The following is a 22494-nucleotide window of genomic DNA, read 5'->3' as shown; positions in this document are numbered from 1 at the left end:
TGAAAAATATTATTTCATTTTTAACTTTCGGCTGGGTCGAGTTTATGCTTACAATGTAAAAAAATAATATATAAAAAAATATCTAGATTTGTTTTTAATGTTTAAGATTATTTAAAGATTGGATATATAAATCTATATAAGAGGACCAACCAAAGTTCAAAAGCATTTACCGAGTGTGATCATAATTTATTAGATAAATATTACATGTATATTTGAATTTATTAAGAGGGTTAAAAATATTTTACGTTATATTTAATCTTTCTTAATTAAGATAATAATACATCATAGTTTTGTTTGTTTTTTGTCAATTTCAAATGACAATTAAACATCACAAATGTTATATTTATCACGAATGCTACGCAATATATATATATATATAAAAAAAAAAATACAAAATTAAAGCAAGATTGCACACAATATATCTGTGACTTATTATTTACACTACAATTTTCATGTTTTGCTGAGATATCTTAAAATATAATAGTATTATATTACTTTATATTGTAATCTACTTGTATTTCCAAAAATATGTTTTACATTTGAATAATTTCACGATATTAATTAATTAATAGTTATTGTATACTATAGTTGTAAAAAGATTATTTCTTCGTATTCTTTCTCTATGCGTGCTATTTATACCAGTGAAAAAATTTCGTAAATATTGTTGAAGACTTTTATTCGTAATATTCTATTCATTCTTTAAATTATTTAAGTTTTGTTGGCTACGTTATACAAAATATCATAATATTTTGTCGAAATTATTATTGCGTATATTTAATTTATTAATTAACTCACTGAATCAGCAATAATGTAAAAATTCATAAAATTATAAATAAAAATATGGGTTTCTTTTTTTCATTAAAAATAATAGTGGTCATAAAAATACATACCACATCTATTACAGTACTCATTTATATACAAAAATAAAATTTGACTGAGCCAAATCATTTACAGTAAAATGATGTGAATCAGACAAAACATGATTTATTTAGCAGTCTCTTTGGAAGCAGTCAATTCAACACTTTTTTCCCATAATTCATGCGCTATATCGGAACTGAATTGCTTATTGGGCTCATAAAGTTCGCAATTTCGATAAAGATGTCCACTTTCATTGGCTAAAGAAGGTTCAATAGCACAATGTAACACAGTCTGCGCAGCCTATAGAAAATAATTTATTTAATTAATAAATTTTTCATTAAGAACAGTATATATTGTATAGATAATTGCATTTATTATATTATATTACCTGATTTGCAGTTCTTAAGAATAATAAAGCCATTGGCATGAACAAAATATAATGGTATAAACTTCGTTTAACATGTCTGAATAATCCTGTATAAGCAAATCCAGGACAAACCATATAAACATTAACGTTGTGTTCTTTCATTCTTTGAGCAAGTTCTATGCCAAAATACATATTCTCTAATTTAGAGTTAGAATAAAATGGATTCATACGTGTTTTAATCGTTAAACATTTTTCACCATTTAAATTAGAAAAATCAACAACACCTGATTCCAGAAGTTTAGAAGTTACAATAACTACTCTGTAATTAAGAAAAATATGTTTCATTTAGAGATTCATATAAAATTTAGTCAAATGATTCGTAACCAACCTGCTAGGTGCACTCTCTTTAAGACGTTCTATGAGTAAATTGGTTAATAAAAAATGTCCAAGATAATTAACACCAAAGTGAATTTCAAATCCATCTTCAGTAAACGCACGATCCCTAAGTGGTCTGTATACTCCGGCATTATTAATTAATACATGAATTTTAGGAAAATTTTTTAAAATTTCAGCAGCAAATTCTCTGATTGATGAAAATGATGCAAGATCTAATTCCATCGGAATCTGTAAATTTATGAATACAAAAACTTCTTATATTGACAGATAGAATATAAATTGTTTCAAAAATTCTGAATAAACGACTTACCAGTTTACCATTAGAAATTTGATGACGTATCTCAGAAATAACATTTTTGGCATTTTGCATGTTTCGACAAGCCATAACAACTGTAGCTTTTCTTTTAGCTAATTCTTTTACAGTTTCCTTACCAATACCAGAATTAGCTCCTGTTACGATAAAAACTCTATCTTGTAAACTACTCGTATTCTTACATCTTCCCCAAACACATTCACGACATTTTCGATAATAAACAATAAATAAGACAACGGATGCAGCAACATAGTACCACGAAGATATCATATTTACTTATCCACAAATTTTCTGTTAGATGAATTTGATCACAGTTAACATCTGCAAAAGAAATACAAAATAATTAAAGTATTAAATAGTCAATTATTAAAAAAATATAAAAAGTAGTTTTTATATTTACATATGATTATTTATGTTAATTAAATCACTTGCACTATGCATGTATACAAATATATATATATATATATATATATATATATATATATATATATATATATAGATTGTAAATTATTTCTCTCTTTCTTTTTCACTTTTTTTAAAAATAATTTGTACAGAAAAATAATTTTGTTTATTTAAATGAATACACAAATTGTAACTTTCTATATTATCGTTTCTTACTGCTTTTTACCACACTACTTAACGACCATCAATACAATTCAAATTTATGACAATGGCTAAGGTTCACATCCTCTGTTCTATAAAAATAGAAATGACGTAATTTTAAAATATTACATCTATTACTTTATTTTATATTTATTTATTACTTATGAGTAATAATATTTAAATTGTTTTAAAAAATATAATACATTTGTAATTTATAAAAATCAATATTTGTGACTTTTATTTCACACAGATTATGCATTATTCACACAATACTGTTTAAATTTATTTTATCGTAAATTAACACTAATTTTTATAAATTAAAAATTCTTATTTATAGAACAAAGATATGTGAAATATACATTTTTAATTTAAAATAGTTTTTTTAAGTTATAAAATTCATCTCATGTATTCTAGTTGTAAGAATGTTACTAGAATGAACCTATATAAAATTGTATAACTTTTCAGGAACATGGTAAACCCTGATTATTTTTAAAATAATATATATATGTATTTATTAATATTATTTCATTAAATAATAGAGAGTATAATATTTTTTATGTAAAAAATAATTTAAAAAGTCATTTATAATATATTTTAAGTACTTTGACATATATATTTTATCCTAACCAATGAACGTTGACCTTTGTACTATGGTACAAAGTAGTACTACTATTTTTATTGTATACATGTATATTTCTTATTAAATTTCTTTGAAATATTTAATGATAATGTTTACTTCTATATTAAGAAAATCTTTTTTTAATGCTGTAAACAAACGTAAGAAGTTTAAACTTTTGATTATACAATAGTTGACTTATTTTTACAAATATGTAAACATAATATTTATTATAGCAAATATCTGCAATATTGGATTCATTCATTTTTAGAGTTCAGAACTAGTGCTGTTTTAAAAAACAATACGATGAAGTCTACTAAATATGAAACCTTGTCTGTATCAATACCAAAACCATTTGTTTGCATGGTACAATTAAATAGACCTGAGAAACGAAATGCCATGAATCAAAAAATGTGGGAGTACGTAATCATTATTTCAAAGTATACAAAAGAGTATTAATTAAAAGATACTTTGTATATTATCTATCATATTTGTTTAAATATTATATTACATTTATTTATTTCTCTCTTCATATGCAGAGAAATTAAAGAATGTTTCGATGATTTATCAGTGGAACCAGAATGTAGAGTTATTATTTTATCAGCTGTTGGACAAATGTTTTGTGCTGGTATTTTATCTCTCTCTCTTTTGTTTTTTTTTTAATTATATAAATAAACATTTATTAACGCAAATATTTATGTGATATAAATATTATATTTGATATAGGCTTAGATTTACAAGGTAATCTAGAATTTTACCAAAAACTAGCGGAACAAGAAGATATTGCTAGAAAATGCAAAATTTTAGAATCCATGATAAGCAAATATCAAAATACTATTACTTCTATTGAAAAGGTATTTTATATTGATTATACAATATTTATTGTAGTTATTCAATTAATTATGTTTATTATTTTTCTTAGTGCGTAAAACCAGTGATTGCAGCTGTGCATAATGCCTGCCTAGGTTCAGGAGTAGATATGATTAGTGCTGCTGATATACGTTATTGTTCTTCAGATGCATGGTTTCAAATAAAAGAAGTTGATATTGGTATGGCAGCTGATGTTGGTACTTTGCAAAGATTCCCAAAAATAATAGGTAACGACAGTTTAGTCAGAGAACTTGTTTACACAGCAAGAAAATTTCCAGCAACCGAGGCATTGCAATGTGGTTTTGTCAATCGTGTTTATGATAATCAAAAAAGGTAATTGTTGAAAATATATTTTGGAAGTTATGCAGTAATAATAATCCCATTTATTTGAATATAGTTTGTTAGATAAATCGATAGAACTTGCTGAAGTAATAGCAAGTAAAAGTCCTGTCGCGGTACAAGGTTCCAAATTAAGTTTGGTATATTCGAGAGATCATACTGTTCAAGAAGGTCTCGAACATATTGTAAGTTATTTATTCCACCTAAAAGTAAATCGATTAATTGTATTAAATTTTTAATTAAGTAGGTCAATTTATTGTAATTTTATTCTGATTAACTTGATATTTGTTTAAACAGGCTATGCATAATAAATCAATGTTGCAAAGTGAAGATTTCATAAATGCAACAACTGCACAAATGGTACGTGGTGATCCACCAACATTTTCAAAACTATAATATTTTATACATATATAAAACTTTTTATTATTGAATTTTAAGTCCAAAAATTTGTTTCCTTATCAGTATCTGTGAATGCAAAAACTTATTTGTTATCAAATATTATTAAATATATTAGACATGTTTATATTTTCATATACCTTTATATTGATATGAAATATTTCATATTATATGCAATGACATTAAACTATTTTTATTAATATTAAGAGATTGTATTTTCATATTTATTATTGAAATATTAATTTAATTAGTATTGAAATCCAATTATTATGAGACTCTAATAAAATTTCGAACATAAAATTGAATTCTATGATTTATTAGCTTCTTTCGCTTCAGCTTCCATAAGAAGACTTTCTAATCGACGTTTTTTAGGTATAGATTTTAATTCATCAATTTCATCGGCAATAGAATACAAATTTTCATTTTTAGGAATTTTTACCTAATATAAATGATTAAATTCTTAAATTTAAATTTCATTAAAAAAAAAAAAATAAAAAAAATGATGTATCTCTCAGTAATATAAATATGTCAATTATTCGATTGCAATTGTTAATAAAAATATTAAATAATTAAAATTAATATAATCATACATACAATCAGTAAATTGATGTAGTGTTCATAATAAATTCTTTTTGTTGCTGGATCACAAGCAACTGACATCATTTCGTCAATTTCATCTTTAGTAAAAGGCTCTCCAATTTCCATCAAAGTTTTTTCTAAATCATTTTTCATGATAAAACCACGATTATCAGGATCTAGTAACTGAAATGCTTTTAATAGATCTTCAGGTTCTGCAGGTTTAAATCTACAAAAATAAAGAAGACAAAAATATTTATATAAAGAAAAATTATTAAGTATATAATTACATAATTACTTACTTGCGTTCGCTAATAGCTTTGTGCATATATTCAACAAATTTTTTCAATGGCACACAATTATTTTCAACATCTTCTACTTGAACTTGTATTTCTTGTAATTCTGCTTCTGTAATAACACATCCTAAAAACAAATAAGATTATTAATATGATTTTTTGTTGTCTTTTAATATATACAAATATCATATTAGTTACCTAATGCTCTTATTATGGTACCCAAATCTCTAACATCCACTTCATTATTTCTTGCATTATCAAATACATCAAATGCTTCACACAGCCTTTTTTCTAATAATGTTGGTTCGTCAGACACTAGAAAATGCAAATACTAATTCATTTTCATGTTAACAATACAAATGTTTCTATTTCTTTTATCAATGAATTCTTACGATTGAACAGGACTCAATTGAAATGTAGAATTACCAACAAAATACTTACTATTTCGTTTGAAGCTTACAATATTATACAGACTCTTTACTTTTACCTTTACACGCGCTTAATGTATCATTGTTTGATCAATATTCGCATGAGTGTGTGTGACTTATTAAATATTTACATTAAATATTATATACATGCTTCTTTTATTGATGTAAAAATAATTTTATATATAATCTTACATTTATATATACATAATATTTATGAAAATTTACATACATTTTGAACTCTCACGTTTACTTATTCTTCTTTCACTAATGTTTTTTTGTATAGATAATCGATCCACTAATTCAAAAACACCTTCCGTATCAGACATATTATTAATTGAGATAAATTTACATGGAATATGTTTTATGTGAAATGTTAAAGATCATTTTAGTATAAAAATGTAAATTTATTTTATACTAAGAAAAAAAAATCGATTATATAAAACAATTGCTACATATAAAAAATAAACGTTATTGTACTAATTAATAATTATATATATATATATATAACATACATGTGCATGTGAGATAAAAATAATTATTAACAAATGTATTAAATGCATTTGGAATTTGTAGTTCAAATTTTCACTTCCTGATTTACATTTATTTAAAAACTATTATGAAGAATTAGTTCTAAGTAACGTTTTACTGTATTTTTTGAAAAAAAAAATATATATATATATATAAAACGGTTGTTATATTTTTTAAAAATGTGCTGTTTGTCGATCAATTTCTGTAATATCTTCTATTATTTCTTGAACTCGCGTTCCAATTTTCTTAGCTACATCCATTTTTTCATTATTAGGTAAATTGAGATAACTCCAAACCAAATCTCCATCAATGATACCTCTGGCTGGATTACCTTGCGTTTTTACATAACTTTTATATGTTCTGAAATTTTTAACAAATATTATAATTAAATTTCTAATACAAATATAGTCACAATATTACTTTACAGTTAATTCATTATATATATTTAATGACTTACCGATATGCTTTAGGATTTAAACCCGCAATATGACATATGTGTGTGACCAATACATTTTGAAGCATAAGTAATCTACGATATGTTTTTTCTGGAACTGGAAGAATATAACCGAGACTACCATCCAGTGATGCTAAAATTGATTTTTTATTATATTTCTTCATTTATATATTCAAAAAGAAAAATAGTACAAAAATAAAATAAAAATCAACTTACCGTACATGGTGACGTGCCTTTTATCTGCTCCAGAAAAATATTTCTTTTCATTAGAAGAATCAGTAACTCTACATTTAATTCGAAAGAATGTATTTACTTTTTGTCCCAAATGAAAGTCAGCTTTTCTCATCAATTTTTGTCCACCAAGACTTTCCCTTGATTCTGGTTGATACATAAATAAAGCTAAATTACTTTCTCCGTCAGCTACTATAAAACCTAAATTAGTATTATCAATCAAATATTCTATTGTATAGACTTCTGCTGCACGGAAATCCTGAAATAAAAAAATATTTGATATATATATATATATATATATCTCATGTATATAAGGAGTATTATATTTATAATATTATAATATTAAATTATATTTTATAATATAAACTTACTCTGCTAACAAGGGAAAGTGTTCTATATTCTTCTTGAAATCTTAACAAACTAATTGATTTGTACACATCAGCGATTAAAATTAAACTTTTAATACTCAACATTTGATGTATATAAATTTGAGTATCTATAAAAGCTACGCCTACGAGATCGTTATCTTTTAATTGCCAAATGTAGATCTGAAAAGAAAAAATATATATAGATACATTTCGAAATTAATTGTTTACATAATTAATTTTATAATAACAAAACCTTTTGTCCCACTGCCGAAACTAGAAATCCTGATACTTGAGTAATAGCAGTTATAGGACCTTTCTGTTCCTTCGCATAAATCTGTTTAAATCTATTTTTTGTTAATGGTTGTCCAGGTTCTGGTACTACTTCTATAATGTCGAATATAAGAATCTATAAAAGAAAAATATATAAACATATTATAAAGATATTAGAGAGATAGATAAAACAATATTATTCATTTTATTTTCACTTACACGTCCTCTACTCGTAATATCTTCACCATAATTGTAGTTTGTTCCTAATACGATGTAACCCTTTAATCCGGATCTTGTTCCCTCATATGCTAAAGATACATTTTTTAAACATGTCACATGTTCCCATTGATCCAATTCAATTCTAGTATTTGGTATAGTTTCCCAAGAAACTGGGGAAAATAAAACAATACTGAATAATTCTTGTGACGGGTAAAGAAATCTTTCAGGTCTTTCTTCCTCTGTGAATTCCTATAAATAGATAACTGTGATAACATTCTACTATTATATATAAAAGAATTTTTTGTTTAATATTTACTAATACCTTATCTTCGCCATTAAATCTGTAATAACTTTTAAGTGGTTCTGCTGTACTCGTTATAACACAATAAGTTTTACTTTCGAGATGATATGTCACAAAATGTGGAGTACATCTCAAAGGTACTTTTCTAACAGGCCATGGTGCATCGTATGATAAATGTGTCGGTAGAACGCATATCCTTAATTCTTCCTAATAAAAAATTATAAGTATATATGTAGAATTTGTTAATTAAAATTGTAAACACGGTGGACATTCGATTAATGAAAGTTTTGACTGCGAACATCGTCCTTAAATGAATTATGTTTGTTAATCAAATTTACCTTTCTATTGAAATATAAAAAGCCTTGAAGGCAATTGATATTATTAAATGGTGCAAAAGAAGTAACAGGACCATCTATGCCCATTGGATGTGTTCGTAATTCACCACGTCCAGTAAGAAATATCCAATGTGCATAATCACCGCAAATAAATACTCCGTTGTATCCAGCAATATTGCTAAAGTATCGCATCATTGAAATTTTGGCTTGACTCATATTGGGCATATTTTCTTCTTTAGGTTTTGGTCTTTTGAAATTTGAATATAGAATAATTTTTATATAATAAAGAATAAATTATAATAAAACAAATCCTTTATATAAATAAATATGCATACCTTAAATTACCTGGTATAATACCATGATTTAATTTGTGAAATCGCAATTTTAAATGTCCTTTGGGATATTTATAAGTTTGATAAATTTGCAATTCAGTATCTAATCGTACTAAAAGCATTGGTCTATTTCCATGGTGGCCTAAAGCGACCATTAAAATTTCACGTACCTGTGTAAGTAAATTTTAAATGAATATTTATAAATTTATCAAATGCAATTGAGAGAATAATGCATATAATTTAAGTATTACTTGATTTTCTCGATTAGGAAGTTCATTGACAGAATTAGTTTGCAATGTTGTAGATTCCATACTATCATGTAAAACATATTGTCCATAACCAAAATTACGAATAAGATAGGACAAACGTAAGTCTGGTAAAGAATAAATTTCTAAGGTTCCATTATCTCTATATACTAGTAACCAATAAGTAGGCTTGATTTCCTGTAGGTGTTTTTGCCACCTGTACATAATTATATAATTATGATATGAATAAACAATTGACGATAGAAAAATAATGTAATATTATTGTAAATAATAATAAAGAGATTTACCATAATGTTTTTTTGGTCGTTCCATCAGTATTTTTAGCATGGGGTGGTGCAGGCATTTGAAAAGCTGGTGCATCGCCATATAACAGGTCATCTTCATTATCAATATTGTTAACAACCGGTGGTTCCTCTACATTATGTTCTTCCTCTGGTACATCATCATCCGAATTTTCAGATAATTGTGTTGTGAAAATTCCACTTACATCTCTATATGCGCAGAGTGCTTCTATTTGCGGACGCTGTTAAGTTAATAAAGATCATTATTTTTTAATATATTTTATAGATATTTATATATCTTATATATATATATACTTACGAATAGTAAATTAGCAGCTTGGGCATGTAATCTTGCTGTACCTCTTCCTTCTCTAAGAGTAAGTAACATAACTTGACCATCTTTTGAAAGTATAGTTACATATGGATCTGCACAACTAGCATGAACTATGGGACTACCAAGATCCAAGGGCATATGTTGTATCTATAATTATAAATAAATAAAAAAAAGCAACAAGAAAATAAGCAAGAGTATAAATCAAGTTCATTTTCTTAGCAATAGCATCGAAAATAAAAATTATTATTATTATGTATACCTGCTCAATTCCTTGTAGAAGACGAATTCCCTTTTGCGTAACTTGAACTATGTATCTGTTAGCACCAAGATTTCCTGCATAAATTGTACTTCCTTGAGTATTGAATCCACTTTGATCAACTTCGTTTATTTCTTGACCAGTTTGTAAAATCTATATATTTATTACATGATATTAATCATATATATAATAAATAATAATATTTTTAATATGAAATATAATTTGTTACTATAATTATAGTTATATACCATAGTTGAATCTGCTTGACTTAATATTAAGAAAGCATGGGAACCTTCCGATTCAGTTTTAGTTTGATTATCATTGTTTAGATTACCAATGACAGTCCACATATCCTCGCATCCAGGTAATTCAAATGTTGTTACTACCTGAGGTCGAATAGATCTTTGGAGAACACAAAGAGCACCATTTTTCCCATATCCAGATGTTGTAACTAATTCAACATCAGGATCTTGATTATGTGAAAATTCATCTGATAAAAATGCTGGCTCTCCCATAGATATATTTCCACAAGGTCCTATATTCAACAAGCTATCGCATACCTAGAAATAATCAAAATAATAATCAAAATATATAAACAAATAAATTATTCTTTCATTAAGTAATAATAATAATAATAATAAATATACCTCAAATACATAAGACGTTATGTGAATAGATGTATGCGTTTCACTTCCATAGACTTCTAATTCTTCTGGATCCTTGATATCTAATACATCAGATGCCATCCAATCACCAAGGAAATCTTGTTTGATTTTTTTCGCTGGAGTTTCTTCACTTTCATTATCTTCAACCATGACATCATTTTCATTCTGATTTTGTTCATTTTCTTGTTCTTTTTCAGTGAACCTTAATAATAATGAATTACCAAGACGCGAACCAAGGAAAAGATAGTTATCTTCGCACATGCATACCTAATAAAATCGATATGGAATAAAATATATGTTTTATTTAAATGTAAAAATATTAATCGTTACAAGTATTACTTACGCACGATGTTAAAACACTAGCAGCTGCTTTATCAAAATGAAAACCGCGTACTGAACGCATACTATCTGCAAACAAGGACAGTACATACAGTTCTCCACTTTTTAAAGAGATAACAAAACGATCTGGAGATATAAATGCAACCTGGGCACCTTCCAAACTCATTTTAACTCCTTCTTGTGATTCTAAAAAAACAACGAATTATTCAATTATAATTTGTTGAACTATATTCCTTATTAAATTATATAATAAATAAATATATGTTTTAACATTTGCATATATAAAGTTATTTCAGAACAAATTCTACTCACTTAAAGGAAAATTTGTACTTGTTTCTGCTAAACTATTAAGAGATACTCCATATGGTGGAATACTCTGGTTTAAATAAATTAAAGAATTCACTGCCATTATTAATGTTCCACCAAGAGGTTTTTTCACTGGTACTGCTTGATAACAATCAAATGGTAAATTAGAAACAGACCATATAATAGGATGAACTCTTTGTTGAATATTTAATGATATTGCTACCATTGCACAAGTGTCTTGTCTTACCGCAATACGTCTGTGTAAATAAGTATTTTATATAATATTATTTGAAATTAATATATATAAACATTATACATTTACATTAATTAAAATATTATTAATTTTTTTTAATAAATACTTACCCTGGAAATGTTCTTACAGGTTCATAAAGAATCAACAAAGTTGGTTCGTAGTATCCATATAAAAATTGCAAATCTATAATATTGTCCATTTTTTCTTCCAGACTTTTTAATACAATCATATACGACGACAGTATAGGCGTTTTATTAGATACAGTTAATTTAGCTGTATCTAATAAATCTCCATCATCAAGACTTGGATCCTTACGGAATGGTAGTACTACCAATTTACGTCCATATATCAACATCACTGCACAGCGACCTTCGGGGTCTACTCTTACAATTGGTATATGATGATGATTTGTCCATCCATCCTAAAAAATAATTTTTATTTTAAAATTTTAATATTAAATTAATCACTGGTAATATCGTCAGTAAGTTTTGTGTTCAAACATGTGTTTCTATAAATGCGAATATGTGTTTGGCATTTAACATATTAATCCCTTATGATATAAAAACTGTTTTATTACCCGTATTTCTTCTTCTTCGAAATAATGCAAAGATACTGTTCTAAGATCATGAGTTTCTTGATCGTATTCAACAACAGACAATTTTGCATCACGAAAACTCAACAAGAGAGAATCTCGTTGAGATCCAATTAAATGTACTGCTTGCATTGACATTACATTCCCATGCAAAGTATACATTGCTAAACATTCTAGTTTCATTTTTGGAGAACGTAAATCTGTTAAAATAAAATGCACAATGAAAAAAATGTTTATAGTAAATACCATTGTTATTTTATGTACTAATAATAACCAAAAAAAACAGAAGAAAACAAATATACCTATACCTATATATTTTTCTCTTTTTGTTGTATCCACATCGGGAATTAAACGAAATATTCTTATAACATTAGAACCAGCAACAACAAGACATTTTTCAGAACGATTAAAAAAATAACATGTGATTGCATGTTCTACTGCTGTTGCAGGATGAGTACTTTTACATATCGAATACATTTTATTAAGTTTTTTTTTGTAATATAATTAAATACTATTATTATGAAGATTAATAAATATATAAGAATTCACTCATAAAATTATTTTATATGCATATAAACACCATATAAACACCAATTCAATACATCATTCACAGTTTCGTTGATGCATCTCAACGACTACCGGTATATAAATATACAGATAACTTTGTAGCGGACGCGTATCTACAATCACGCCTCTACAGACCGCTCATACAACTACACTCAAATGATAAAACAGACTAACAACACATAAAACAAAAGAGAACAATAGTTAATGGCATTATACACGCTACACGACACACAACGCATTGCATTCACCACGTGTTCCAAAAACTTATTTCAACTACTTGTTATACTTATTTGATACAGTTTTATTAATAAAGTTTTCCATATTCGTTAACCATTTTGTATATCTTTTATCTCGTGGTATTATTAAGAAGTGATACCACAACTTCATGTTGATTATTGCCCTCTAGTGGTACAACACTGAAACAACGCTAAAAAAATTTTACACCCTCTCTTAACGCTTGGAAAAATAGATTATTTTTGAAAACTTTTTAGTTATAGGAATACGATAAGTGCATGAAAAAGATTGTTTACATTTATAAATTTTTAATTTAAACAAAAATTGATTAATATTAAATTGAATAATATAATAACATTTATGCATTGATAGGAATCAATTATATAGATGTAAAGATAAACAAGATTGAATTTTTAGAAAATATTTATATAAATTACATTTACATTTACATATATATATATATATAACAAATAATAATCTATTGTTTTTAGATTATTTTCGTTTTTTCCTAGATTCATTTGGATTTTTCTTCATCCAATATTTAACACCACCATTCAATCGAATACCTAACATAGCAGATTTAGAATATACATCTCGTGTAACAAATGGAGAATATCCTGCTATGTAATCATCAAATAGTGGATCATTTTTGGTTCTTGCCAATTTAGAAATACGTTGTTGAGGCATAGGTTGATCCTCGCAAAGTATTGGATTATTTGCATGTTTTCCACCTTGTGGCTTTGGCAAAGAAAACTAAAAGAACAAACAAATGTTATTTATTTTTTATATCACGAATTTAGTTATTATTATTATTTGAACACATACTTTCTTTCCTTTAGCTGTAAGTGGTCTCCGTGTATTAATATGAATGTGTTGTTTACCATTGTCATCTAATGAAATAGCAACTTTTTTTAACGTTTTATTACCACAATTAGGACAAAATACTTTAGTCATTATGCTGGTAGTTTTGAAACAAGCATAACATCTAAATATAAATGTTCGCATTTGTTTGATAACTTTTCCATCCAATGATGCTACGTTCAAACCAATTTGCATTAAAACATTTTGCATTGCAAAATCCATTGTTAAACAAGCAACAGTAGCAGATTTTTCTTTAAGTACATCAGAGTCCATCTGCTTTCTTACATTTTTAATATTATCTAGAATTATTGTCATATATATTGTATAATATCTATCATTTTTATATCTTTCTTAAAAATAAAAAGAACTTACTTGGTGTAATCCAATCGTTATCATTATTGAGGTCGTCTTCAGATTCATTTAACTCTTCTAATGATTCTTTATCATCCTCATCTGGTATGGTCGCAAGAATATCATCTACGTTATGCGTATTTCCATCTTCACTCTGGATTTCCAATTGTGATGGCTCGCAATTAAGATTTGAAAATTTTTCTGCCAAATCTTTTGTTTCAATATCTACATTATCGTCTGTATTATCGTCTACATTATCGTCTGCATTATCGTCTGCATAATCTTCTACATCAGATGTAGCTGTTTCATAATTGGATACACATTCATCAGAAGATTTTGTATCATCCGATGTAAGTTGATCTTCTTCATATTCTAGATATTCATCATCGTTTTTGTTTGTTTCCTCTTCTTGATCTTCATTTTCTAGAAATTCATCATCGCTTTTGTTTGTTTTCTCTTCTTGATTTTCTTCGTTTTCTTGAATATCAACTTCATTCACAAGAGAATCAACGTGTACTTCTTCTTCTTCTTCTTTTCCTGTTACACTTTCTTTATCTTTAGTTTTATTTGCTTTTTTTGACTGTAATTTATACATATATGTTAAAAATTGTTTCATATTTTTATATAATACATAGTATATGTATGTTTTTATATATACTTACTTTTTTCTTTGGCATATAGAATCCGACAATAGGTTTTGAAGAGTTTTTAATATGTTTTGCACTGTTGATAGTCTTTACAATAGTTGGAGTTTCCTTTAAATGTTCTGTACCTACTTTTTCTTTTTCCAATTGATATGTAAGTGCAATTACTTTAACATCGGTGGCAGATAAACTAGTATAATCACCTGTTTTCTTTGCGAATTCAGTAACTAATGGATAATAAATTTAATTATTAAGAGGACAATATTTTAATAATAAATTTATAATGAGATTTAATAAATTTAATCTATTTACCAAATTTAATGTTCTCTGGAAAAGCACTTTGAACACTTAAATCATATGGAAGTACAACTAGCCTTCGCAATTGTCGTTTATTGGTTATCTCATTAACTACATCTTGTTCGGTTATAATATTAACACCAATATCCTAAATTAACAATAAATAATTATAAAAAATATATTATATTTACAATTTAATAAATATTTAACGAGTAAATACAAAAATTGATAAAATCAGCTATATAATTTTAATTGAATGAAAAGTATATTTATTACCTGTAGTGGTGCATTTTTAATAAAAGCACTCGTATCCACGATCAAGTATTGAATTTTATTGTTTGATTCCATGATAAAAACAGCATTAATATTATTTAAACAATTAAATTACCACGTGTTCGTTGCCTATAAAGAGCGGTGTATCATAGAAATGGCAAGTAAATAATAATAACATGCGCACTCAATGTTGCGCGTGAAGCGTGCTCATTGGCTGCTTGCTGGACAGCGAATGTGAAACGCCTTTACACGATCATAAGGATGCACCAAAATGTAGCTATACTTCCCATATGATTGACGATCGCTGCGCCATCTACTGATAGAGATTAGAGCTCTTTATGCACTAATAAATGTCATCTTCTAATTTAGGAATTTTTTGTCATAAATTCATACAAATCTCTCAATATCGCTCACGTTTACTTGCACTTAGCACTGAATAGAAATGTCAAATTGTCTCTTATGACTTTTATACTTTGATATATAATTATATCGTGGTATCACGTCTCTACCTTGTTCAAGTAATATTTTCAGCTATATTTTGTGATATTTAAGCTTTATAGAAAGCATACTGTTATCATTTCATTCATATCATAGCTTCCAATGTTTTTTAATAGCTTTGAGGTTAGGATTTTAACAACAAGAGAAACATATATTTCTTTTTATTTAATATTTTTTTTTTTTAGTAACATGATTTACATTAATTTCATTATTTAAATTTGTAGTAATATTCTTTTGCATTATAATAAAACATGATCCAATGAGTTTACTTATTTATATTCATTATTTGATATAATACAAATAATTGTTTTTCATTTAGTATGGTTGATGACAAAAATTATAAAATTGGAAGTCGCATAGAATGTGATGGATATCAAGGTATATTAAAATATGCTGGTCCTGTTGGGAACATCAAAGGTATTTGGTTGGGTATAGATTGGGATGATCCTGGACGTGGAAAGCATAATGGTACATATGAAGGTGCTGAATATTTTAAAGCTAGGTATGATTTGGAGATATAATAACTTTTTTTTATTGTATATATATTATTCCGATTAATTATGTATTATATATAATAGGCAGACTACATCGGGATCATTTGTAAGACCTGGTAAAGTTAAATTTGGTATATCCTGTCCACAAGCTATCAAACAACGATATGGTCTGATAGATGATGAATTGGCAGGAGTAGATAAGGATACATTGTCATCCTTACAAAAAGAAATGAATGCTCCATTTTTAGAAATGGTTGGATTTTCCAAAGTGAATAAAAAACAAAGTAAATTCGATCAATTGAAAATGATATGCTTAAGAGAACAGTGTGTCAATGATGCTGGTGCTCCTGGTGAATTACAAGAATTATGTCCTAATTTGGAAGAATTAGATATATCGAAAAATTTAATAAGTTCCTGGAATACTGTTGCGAATATTTGTAGTCAACTTCATTCTCTTAAACGGCTTAATGTTAGGTAAATTTATATATTTCAAAATATATCATAAAACTATAGTTCATTATGAATAAACGATCAATTTTTTTAGTGAAAATTATTTGCTACCTGAAGAAAATATGGAAACATTGAAATATGCATTCACAAATGTAAAGAGTGTAACTATTACAAGAATGAATTATAATTGGTCCGATGTGCAGAAATGTGTGGATATGTTTTCGTCATTGGAAGAACTATCAGCTTCGTTTAACAATATTAGCTCTTTAGAAGGTTCATTAAAATACTCAACTTCTATGAGAATACGAACAATTATGCTTGAAGGAAATTTTTTGTCCAGTTGGACAGAAATTCTTAAGCTAGGTTCACTTCCATGGTATGTTAGTTAATAAAACTAAATATATAATGTCATTTCATCTTTGTATTTTTGTATATTATTTTAATATTATTTAATTTGCAGTTTAGAATGCCTTAATTTGAGTTCAAATAAAATAGATAGAATAAGGTTTCCATCTACTACATCAACTGATAAAACAAATTTATTTCCCGCTTTACGACAATTGCATATATCAGAAAATAACATATCAGAGGTAATATACAGTTTATAAAAAAAAAAAAAAGATTTCATTGATTTACTAATAAGAGAATATTCGTTTTCAGTGGCAGTCTGTGAGTGAGCTGGAAAAACTTAATAATTTAGAAGATTTTAGATTTAGGGAAATCCAATTTTAAAGGATTACACTTTAGAAACAGGAAGGCAATTAATAATAGCAAGAATATCACATTTAAAAGTATTAAATGGCACGGAAATAACACACGAAGAAAGAAGGGGTGCCGAATACGATTATTTAAAATTATATTTACGAAAATGGATAGAAATTGAAAATAATCTTGATAAAAAGAATTTATTCATAAATGAACATCCACGATACCCAATTTTAGTTGATAGTACGTGAAACTATATTTTTGTCCACAATAAGTAATTTGAATCATTAAATGATTTTATATAATAACATTTTATTTCTTAGAATATGGAATATCTGATATTCCATCATCTAAGGCAAAAGCAGAAATGGTTTCCAACGTTATAACGGTAGAATTTAAATGTCCAAATGATCCACATCAACTTAAAGGAATTAAAAGAAAACTTCTTAAAGATATGGAAGTTCAAAAAGTGATAGGACTTGCACAAAGACTTTTTAAAACTGGCGGTAGAATTCCAACACTTTCATTTGTACAACAGAATGTGAGTATGACATCAAATTTGTTTATTTCTAATGTTAAAATCGAATTTTATTATATATATATGTATATATTCCATAATAATGTTTCAGCTTTCAAAAGAAGAAATTCCTTTAGATAAACCTTTACAAGAACTCAGTTATTATTCTATTCAAGATGGTGATCAAGTTCTTGTGAGGTGGTGATATTAACTTAATTATTTATTCATATGACTGTATTTTCTATACTGTTGAGAAATTTCTTCACCGTACTTTGTTATTAAACTTTTTTAATCACATTTGATTATTACTTATAAATCCTTTTAATAATTATTATTTAAAAAGTTACTGAGAGATCTCTTCCATAATGTGACATCAATTCTATTTTTATTCTTATTAATAAACTACTGATAAATATTACGCGAATATCATGAAATACATAAAACATTGCTTAATAATTTAATAAAGATGGTTTCTTCTTTGTAATTATGAATAATTGGTGCAAATGGATTTTTAATATTTTATATTAATATTAAACACAATCACAGTACAAAATTATATATATAAAGATATCTTTACAAGTTACGAATAAAAATACTTATCCCAAATGACATAAGCATATGGAATATTTTTACTAAAGATATTATTTATATAAAATTTAATTCTGTTGTGCTTTTTGTTCAATTTTACTAGCTTCCTCCTTTTCCAATTGTTCTCTTGTTAAAAGTGATAGACCTAATTGATTTTCACGCGTAAATGGCTGAGCCATTTGTCTTAACCATCGTTTACTAATCTAAAAATAAATAGAATAATAAAAAATCCAAAAGAGTCAATTATAGTTGCAACGCATGGTGTTCAATCATATTACCTGTACAGCTTCTTCAGTAGATAAATTACATAAACCATCTGATAAATGTTCTTGTATCCATTTTGGTAATTTACTTCGTTTGTCAGCTCTAGAAAACCTCTACGCATAATTTATACAAATAAAGTAAATAATAAGTTTTGTTTTTTAAATAGATAAACATTTATAAATATTTTATAATTTACCTTATCTGCAAATACCATAATACCGTAGTCAGTTTTACCTCTAATGGCACGTCCAACACACTGTGCTGCATGTCTCATAGCATCAAAGGTCAAGAAATCATTTTCTCTTATCTTTAAAAAAATAAAAGTTTAAATTATAAATTATTAGAAAATTCAGAAATCTATTTACTTACTTGGAATTGGTCACGTAAATATTCTAAACGTGCTTTCAAAATTCTTGATTGTGTATATACGTAAGGTATACCAAACATTAAAACAGCTCTTCCTAAGTGATGATCAAAATCTACACCTTCTGAAACTTTACCACGAGCTACCGAAAGTAAAATAGCACCTCGACCATTTTCGCAAGCCTTTATATAATTTAAAAGAGCTAAACTAGTTTCTGCTGAATCTTGAGTTTCAATGAATAGCAATTTATGTCTCTGAAGTTGATCTACTACTCCTTGATCATACCTTAAATAGAAAATTTGTTTTGAACAAAATTAGAAGTGTGAATATTAATTAAATAATATATTATTTTAAGTAAAATAAAACATACCAAGCAGCAACAACAGATTCCATGTACAAATATGAAGTGAAAAAGCAAACTAAACCATCGGGAACATTAGCAGCAAATTCAACTAAAAGTTGACCATAATTTCTGATAACGGCAACATCTTCTCTTGTTTCATATTTTGATGAAATTGCTACTTGATCATTACCTTTGGCTACAATCTATTTTATGAAGAATACAATGATATAAATATAATAATATTACGATATATAATAATTGAAGAAATATAATTATTACCATTGGAAGAAGACATTGACGAGCTAGTGTCATAGTAAACGAAGACATTATTACTGGATGAAAATTTAATATTTTTGGATACATATCTAAAGGTGATAACGTTCCAGAGGTAATAACTACTGATTGGAATCTTTCAAATACCGGCTTCATTGCTATGGATGAATCTAAACAACTGAAGTGTAATACCGGATTTAGAACTGTAGGTGTTTTATCATCAAATGGTTCTACTATAATCGTAAATCCTTTTGTGTAAGTAGAAACTAATGTTGCCAAATGTGTTACTAAAGTAAGCGGGGAAAAATCTGTTATGTCTGTTATTTCCATAGTTCTTAAAAGGGATGCTAATCGTTCAGCACAAAATCGTAAGGGTTTTCGTTCTATAGAAACTTTTGATTGAATATCTCTCAAGAAAGCTGCCGGAGATTCTTGTACAACATGCTGTACGCGTAAACGTGTCTTTAAATATTCTATAAATCGTTTCAAAAAATTAACAAAGTGTTCTGCATTTCTTATGTTTCCAGGAACAGCTTCTGTAAAAATATAAAAAAAAAGAAAATTATAGATAAGAAAAAGACACAATTAAATACGATGACGTACCTTGAAGAACTTCATCGGGTAATATAGGATTTGATAAAATAATATCAGTTTCTCTTTGTACTTGTGCATCTTTTAATCCTGCAACTAATCTTTCATATTCTTCTTTTAATTTGTTAACATCATCTTCTCTCATTCTACAATACAAGTATAAAAAAAAAAATAATTATAATTAAAATATTTTTAAAAATAATATAAACAAGATTAATGAGTCACTTACTCTGCAACAGTTTTTTCTAAAATCTGAATATTAGCAGAACTTCTTTCCATGAGTCTTCTATTTATTTTAACACTCATTGAATCAATACAAACATTATCTATCAAATAAAACAAAGTGTTATAATTTATATATATATATTTAAAATATAAATATCACACACATACCAATGTTATGGGCCTCGTCAAATACAACTACAGAACTTTTACTTAATTCTTTAGAAACAGTTTCAGCTATTTTTGGATCAAGCAAATAGTGATAACTGTAAACTACAATTTGAGCTTGTATAATCTGTGAAAGAAATTATATATGAAAGCTTTTTTTAGTGAAAATATTTAAAAAGAAAAACCATATCTCTAAAAAAAAAAATAATGATTTACCATAAAACGTGCAAGAAAATAAGGACACCAGTTACGACTTCTACCATAGTCTTTTAAATCGTCAAGAGAATATACACCAGGTGGTATAACTTGAGTTCTACCTTCTAAATCAAATCCTTCGTAAAAATTACAAATTGGTGTAGATTCATCATAATTATGTCTATCTCGAATATAAGACGCAGTGAGAGAATGGCACCGTGAATCAACCACCTTTCCTTCTCGTTCCTTGCTTATCTTCACAAATTACATATTAAAATTAGTTAGAAATTTAATAGTAAGTTGCAATTTATATATTGCTCAATATTCATATTATTATTTGATAATTACTTCAGGATGGATACACATGTTTTTTCTTGAACTGAGAACTAATCCTATTATCTTAGGTTTACTTTTTAATTCTTTTTCATAATAATCAATTAGTTTTTTTAATTCTTCTATAACTTTTTCTATCTCCGGTACAGTTCTGGAGCAATATATTAACTTTGTAACATCCAATGGATGTTCCAACATATATGCAACAATTAAAGATAACAGTGTAATTGTTTTTCCAGTTCCTGAAGGCATCTCCAAAAGGCAGTGACCCTAAGATTATGAAAATCAAATTAAATACTTTTTAAAGAACCTTTCTTAATCTTGTTTATTGATTTATATAACATGCTATGATCAAAATTAAAAGAAAATAGATGAACTTATTTATATATATATATATATATATATACTTTTGCATCCAGACCACGCTTAAGTTCATACATATATGCATATTGTTCTGGATATATATAATCATATGGAAAATAAACAATTAAATCATCAACATTAATCCTGAAATAAAAGAATAAATAAGAAACATTTGATACTTATAATTGTTATAAGTTACATTCGAATAATATAAAATGAGTTGTTATTACTTCATTTTTAGTTGTTTATTTTGTTACATTAATGCAACCATCAATTTTAAGATTATCATTTATTGATCGACATAATAAATTCAACTGCTTTAATATAAAAATATGAAAGAGTTTCGGAAGACACGATTTAACCTATTCTTTGTTTGGAAATAAACTATAATGACATGTTTTATTGGCGCGACTTTGTATAACTCTTTCCCTCTCTACTGCTATTGTCCGTGTGTCTAGTACACGCGCATGCGTTCACGGAGCGAACTTGAATTGCAGATTCTGTTGCAATA

The 22494-nt window shown here is 26.7% G+C and overlaps 7 protein-coding genes across 9 annotated transcripts; 2 read left to right on the top strand and 5 right to left on the bottom strand.

Annotated features, from left to right (window-relative positions):
* Positions 1 to 165: 165 nt before the first annotated feature.
* Positions 166 to 2775, bottom strand: LOC107063854 (retinol dehydrogenase 11). Its single transcript, XM_015315974.2, has 6 exons — positions 2433 to 2775; positions 2335 to 2392; positions 1932 to 2255; positions 1614 to 1849; positions 1247 to 1544; positions 166 to 1158 (listed from the first exon to the last, which is right to left on the bottom strand). The coding sequence occupies exons 3-6, from the start codon at positions 2202 to 2204 to the stop codon at positions 985 to 987; spliced, it is 981 nt and encodes a 326-aa protein (XP_015171460.2). The 5' UTR covers positions 2205 to 2255; positions 2335 to 2392; positions 2433 to 2775; the 3' UTR covers positions 166 to 984.
* Positions 2776 to 2885: 110 nt separating this feature from the next.
* LOC107063857 (delta(3,5)-Delta(2,4)-dienoyl-CoA isomerase, mitochondrial) lies at positions 2886 to 4964 on the top strand. 2 transcript variants are annotated; one of them, XM_015315979.2, is made up of 7 exons: positions 2886 to 3009; positions 3425 to 3572; positions 3693 to 3781; positions 3880 to 4007; positions 4076 to 4356; positions 4421 to 4547; positions 4660 to 4964. In XM_015315979.2, the coding sequence occupies exons 2-7, from the start codon at positions 3460 to 3462 to the stop codon at positions 4756 to 4758; spliced, it is 837 nt and encodes a 278-aa protein (XP_015171465.1). In that variant the 5' UTR covers positions 2886 to 3009; positions 3425 to 3459; the 3' UTR covers positions 4759 to 4964. The 2 variants fall into 2 exon arrangements, with proteins under 2 accessions (XP_015171465.1, XP_015171464.2); XM_015315978.2 differs by lacking the exon at positions 2886 to 3009 and adding an exon at positions 3154 to 3314.
* A 101-nt stretch (positions 4965 to 5065) lies between these two features.
* On the bottom strand, positions 5066 to 6384 carry LOC107063862 (dynein regulatory complex protein 8). The gene is made up of 5 exons (XM_015315983.2): positions 6288 to 6384; positions 5829 to 5945; positions 5637 to 5757; positions 5353 to 5563; positions 5066 to 5197 (listed from the first exon to the last, which is right to left on the bottom strand). The coding sequence occupies exons 1-5, from the start codon at positions 6382 to 6384 to the stop codon at positions 5066 to 5068; spliced, it is 678 nt and encodes a 225-aa protein (XP_015171469.1).
* A 171-nt stretch (positions 6385 to 6555) lies between these two features.
* CPSF1 (cleavage and polyadenylation specificity factor subunit 1) lies at positions 6556 to 13374 on the bottom strand. Of its 2 annotated transcripts, XM_089172090.1 has the most exons (21): positions 12697 to 13374; positions 12374 to 12588; positions 11907 to 12217; positions 11550 to 11800; positions 11242 to 11423; positions 10881 to 11165; positions 10482 to 10793; positions 10237 to 10386; positions 9963 to 10124; positions 9650 to 9885; positions 9348 to 9558; positions 9100 to 9266; positions 8768 to 9011; positions 8451 to 8636; positions 8129 to 8377; positions 7893 to 8045; positions 7643 to 7819; positions 7354 to 7530; positions 7257 to 7280; positions 7044 to 7173; positions 6806 to 6946 (listed from the first exon to the last, which is right to left on the bottom strand). In XM_089172090.1, exons 1-20 carry the CDS (start codon positions 12863 to 12865, stop codon positions 7060 to 7062), a joined length of 3975 nt encoding a protein of 1324 aa, XP_089028216.1. In that variant the 5' UTR covers positions 12866 to 13374; the 3' UTR covers positions 6806 to 6946; positions 7044 to 7059. The 2 variants fall into 2 exon arrangements, with proteins under 2 accessions (XP_015171738.1, XP_089028216.1); XM_015316252.2 differs by having other exon boundaries at positions 6556 to 6946; positions 7257 to 7530; positions 12697 to 13372.
* Positions 13375 to 13594: 220 nt separating this feature from the next.
* On the bottom strand, positions 13595 to 15783 carry LOC107063853 (RNA-binding protein NOB1). The gene is made up of 6 exons (XM_015315973.2): positions 15619 to 15783; positions 15358 to 15490; positions 15064 to 15272; positions 14423 to 14981; positions 14015 to 14349; positions 13595 to 13942 (listed from the first exon to the last, which is right to left on the bottom strand). Exons 1-6 carry the CDS (start codon positions 15688 to 15690, stop codon positions 13682 to 13684), a joined length of 1569 nt encoding a protein of 522 aa, XP_015171459.2. The 5' UTR covers positions 15691 to 15783; the 3' UTR covers positions 13595 to 13681.
* A 177-nt stretch (positions 15784 to 15960) lies between these two features.
* On the top strand, positions 15961 to 18576 carry LOC107063930 (Tubulin-binding cofactor E). The gene is given in 9 exon segments (XM_015316101.2): positions 15961 to 16133; positions 16433 to 16615; positions 16692 to 17081; positions 17152 to 17433; positions 17518 to 17647; positions 17718 to 17769; positions 17772 to 18005; positions 18086 to 18303; positions 18392 to 18576. Coding segments are annotated over 8 exon segments (1581 nt in total). The 5' UTR covers positions 15961 to 16133; position 16433; the 3' UTR covers positions 18485 to 18576.
* A 209-nt stretch (positions 18577 to 18785) lies between these two features.
* On the bottom strand, positions 18786 to 22419 carry Xpd (general transcription and DNA repair factor IIH helicase subunit XPD). Its single transcript, XM_015316100.2, has 13 exons — positions 22214 to 22419; positions 22028 to 22127; positions 21636 to 21890; positions 21309 to 21542; positions 21096 to 21219; positions 20932 to 21028; positions 20715 to 20848; positions 20118 to 20647; positions 19866 to 20041; positions 19501 to 19780; positions 19328 to 19438; positions 19146 to 19244; positions 18786 to 19070 (listed from the first exon to the last, which is right to left on the bottom strand). Exons 1-13 carry the CDS (start codon positions 22216 to 22218, stop codon positions 18936 to 18938), a joined length of 2280 nt encoding a protein of 759 aa, XP_015171586.1. The 5' UTR covers positions 22219 to 22419; the 3' UTR covers positions 18786 to 18935.
* Between the last annotated feature and the right edge of the window lie 75 nt (positions 22420 to 22494).

The sequence above is a fragment of the Polistes dominula genome, unplaced genomic scaffold, assembly GCF_049000335.1.
Source record: "Polistes dominula isolate Pdom_NZ unplaced genomic scaffold, Pdom_raw_medaka contig_73, whole genome shotgun sequence".
Classification (NCBI taxonomy): domain Eukaryota; kingdom Metazoa; phylum Arthropoda; class Insecta; order Hymenoptera; family Vespidae; genus Polistes; species Polistes dominula.
Note: the sequence above shows the minus strand (reverse complement) of the source record. Positions and strands in the feature narration are given on the sequence as shown.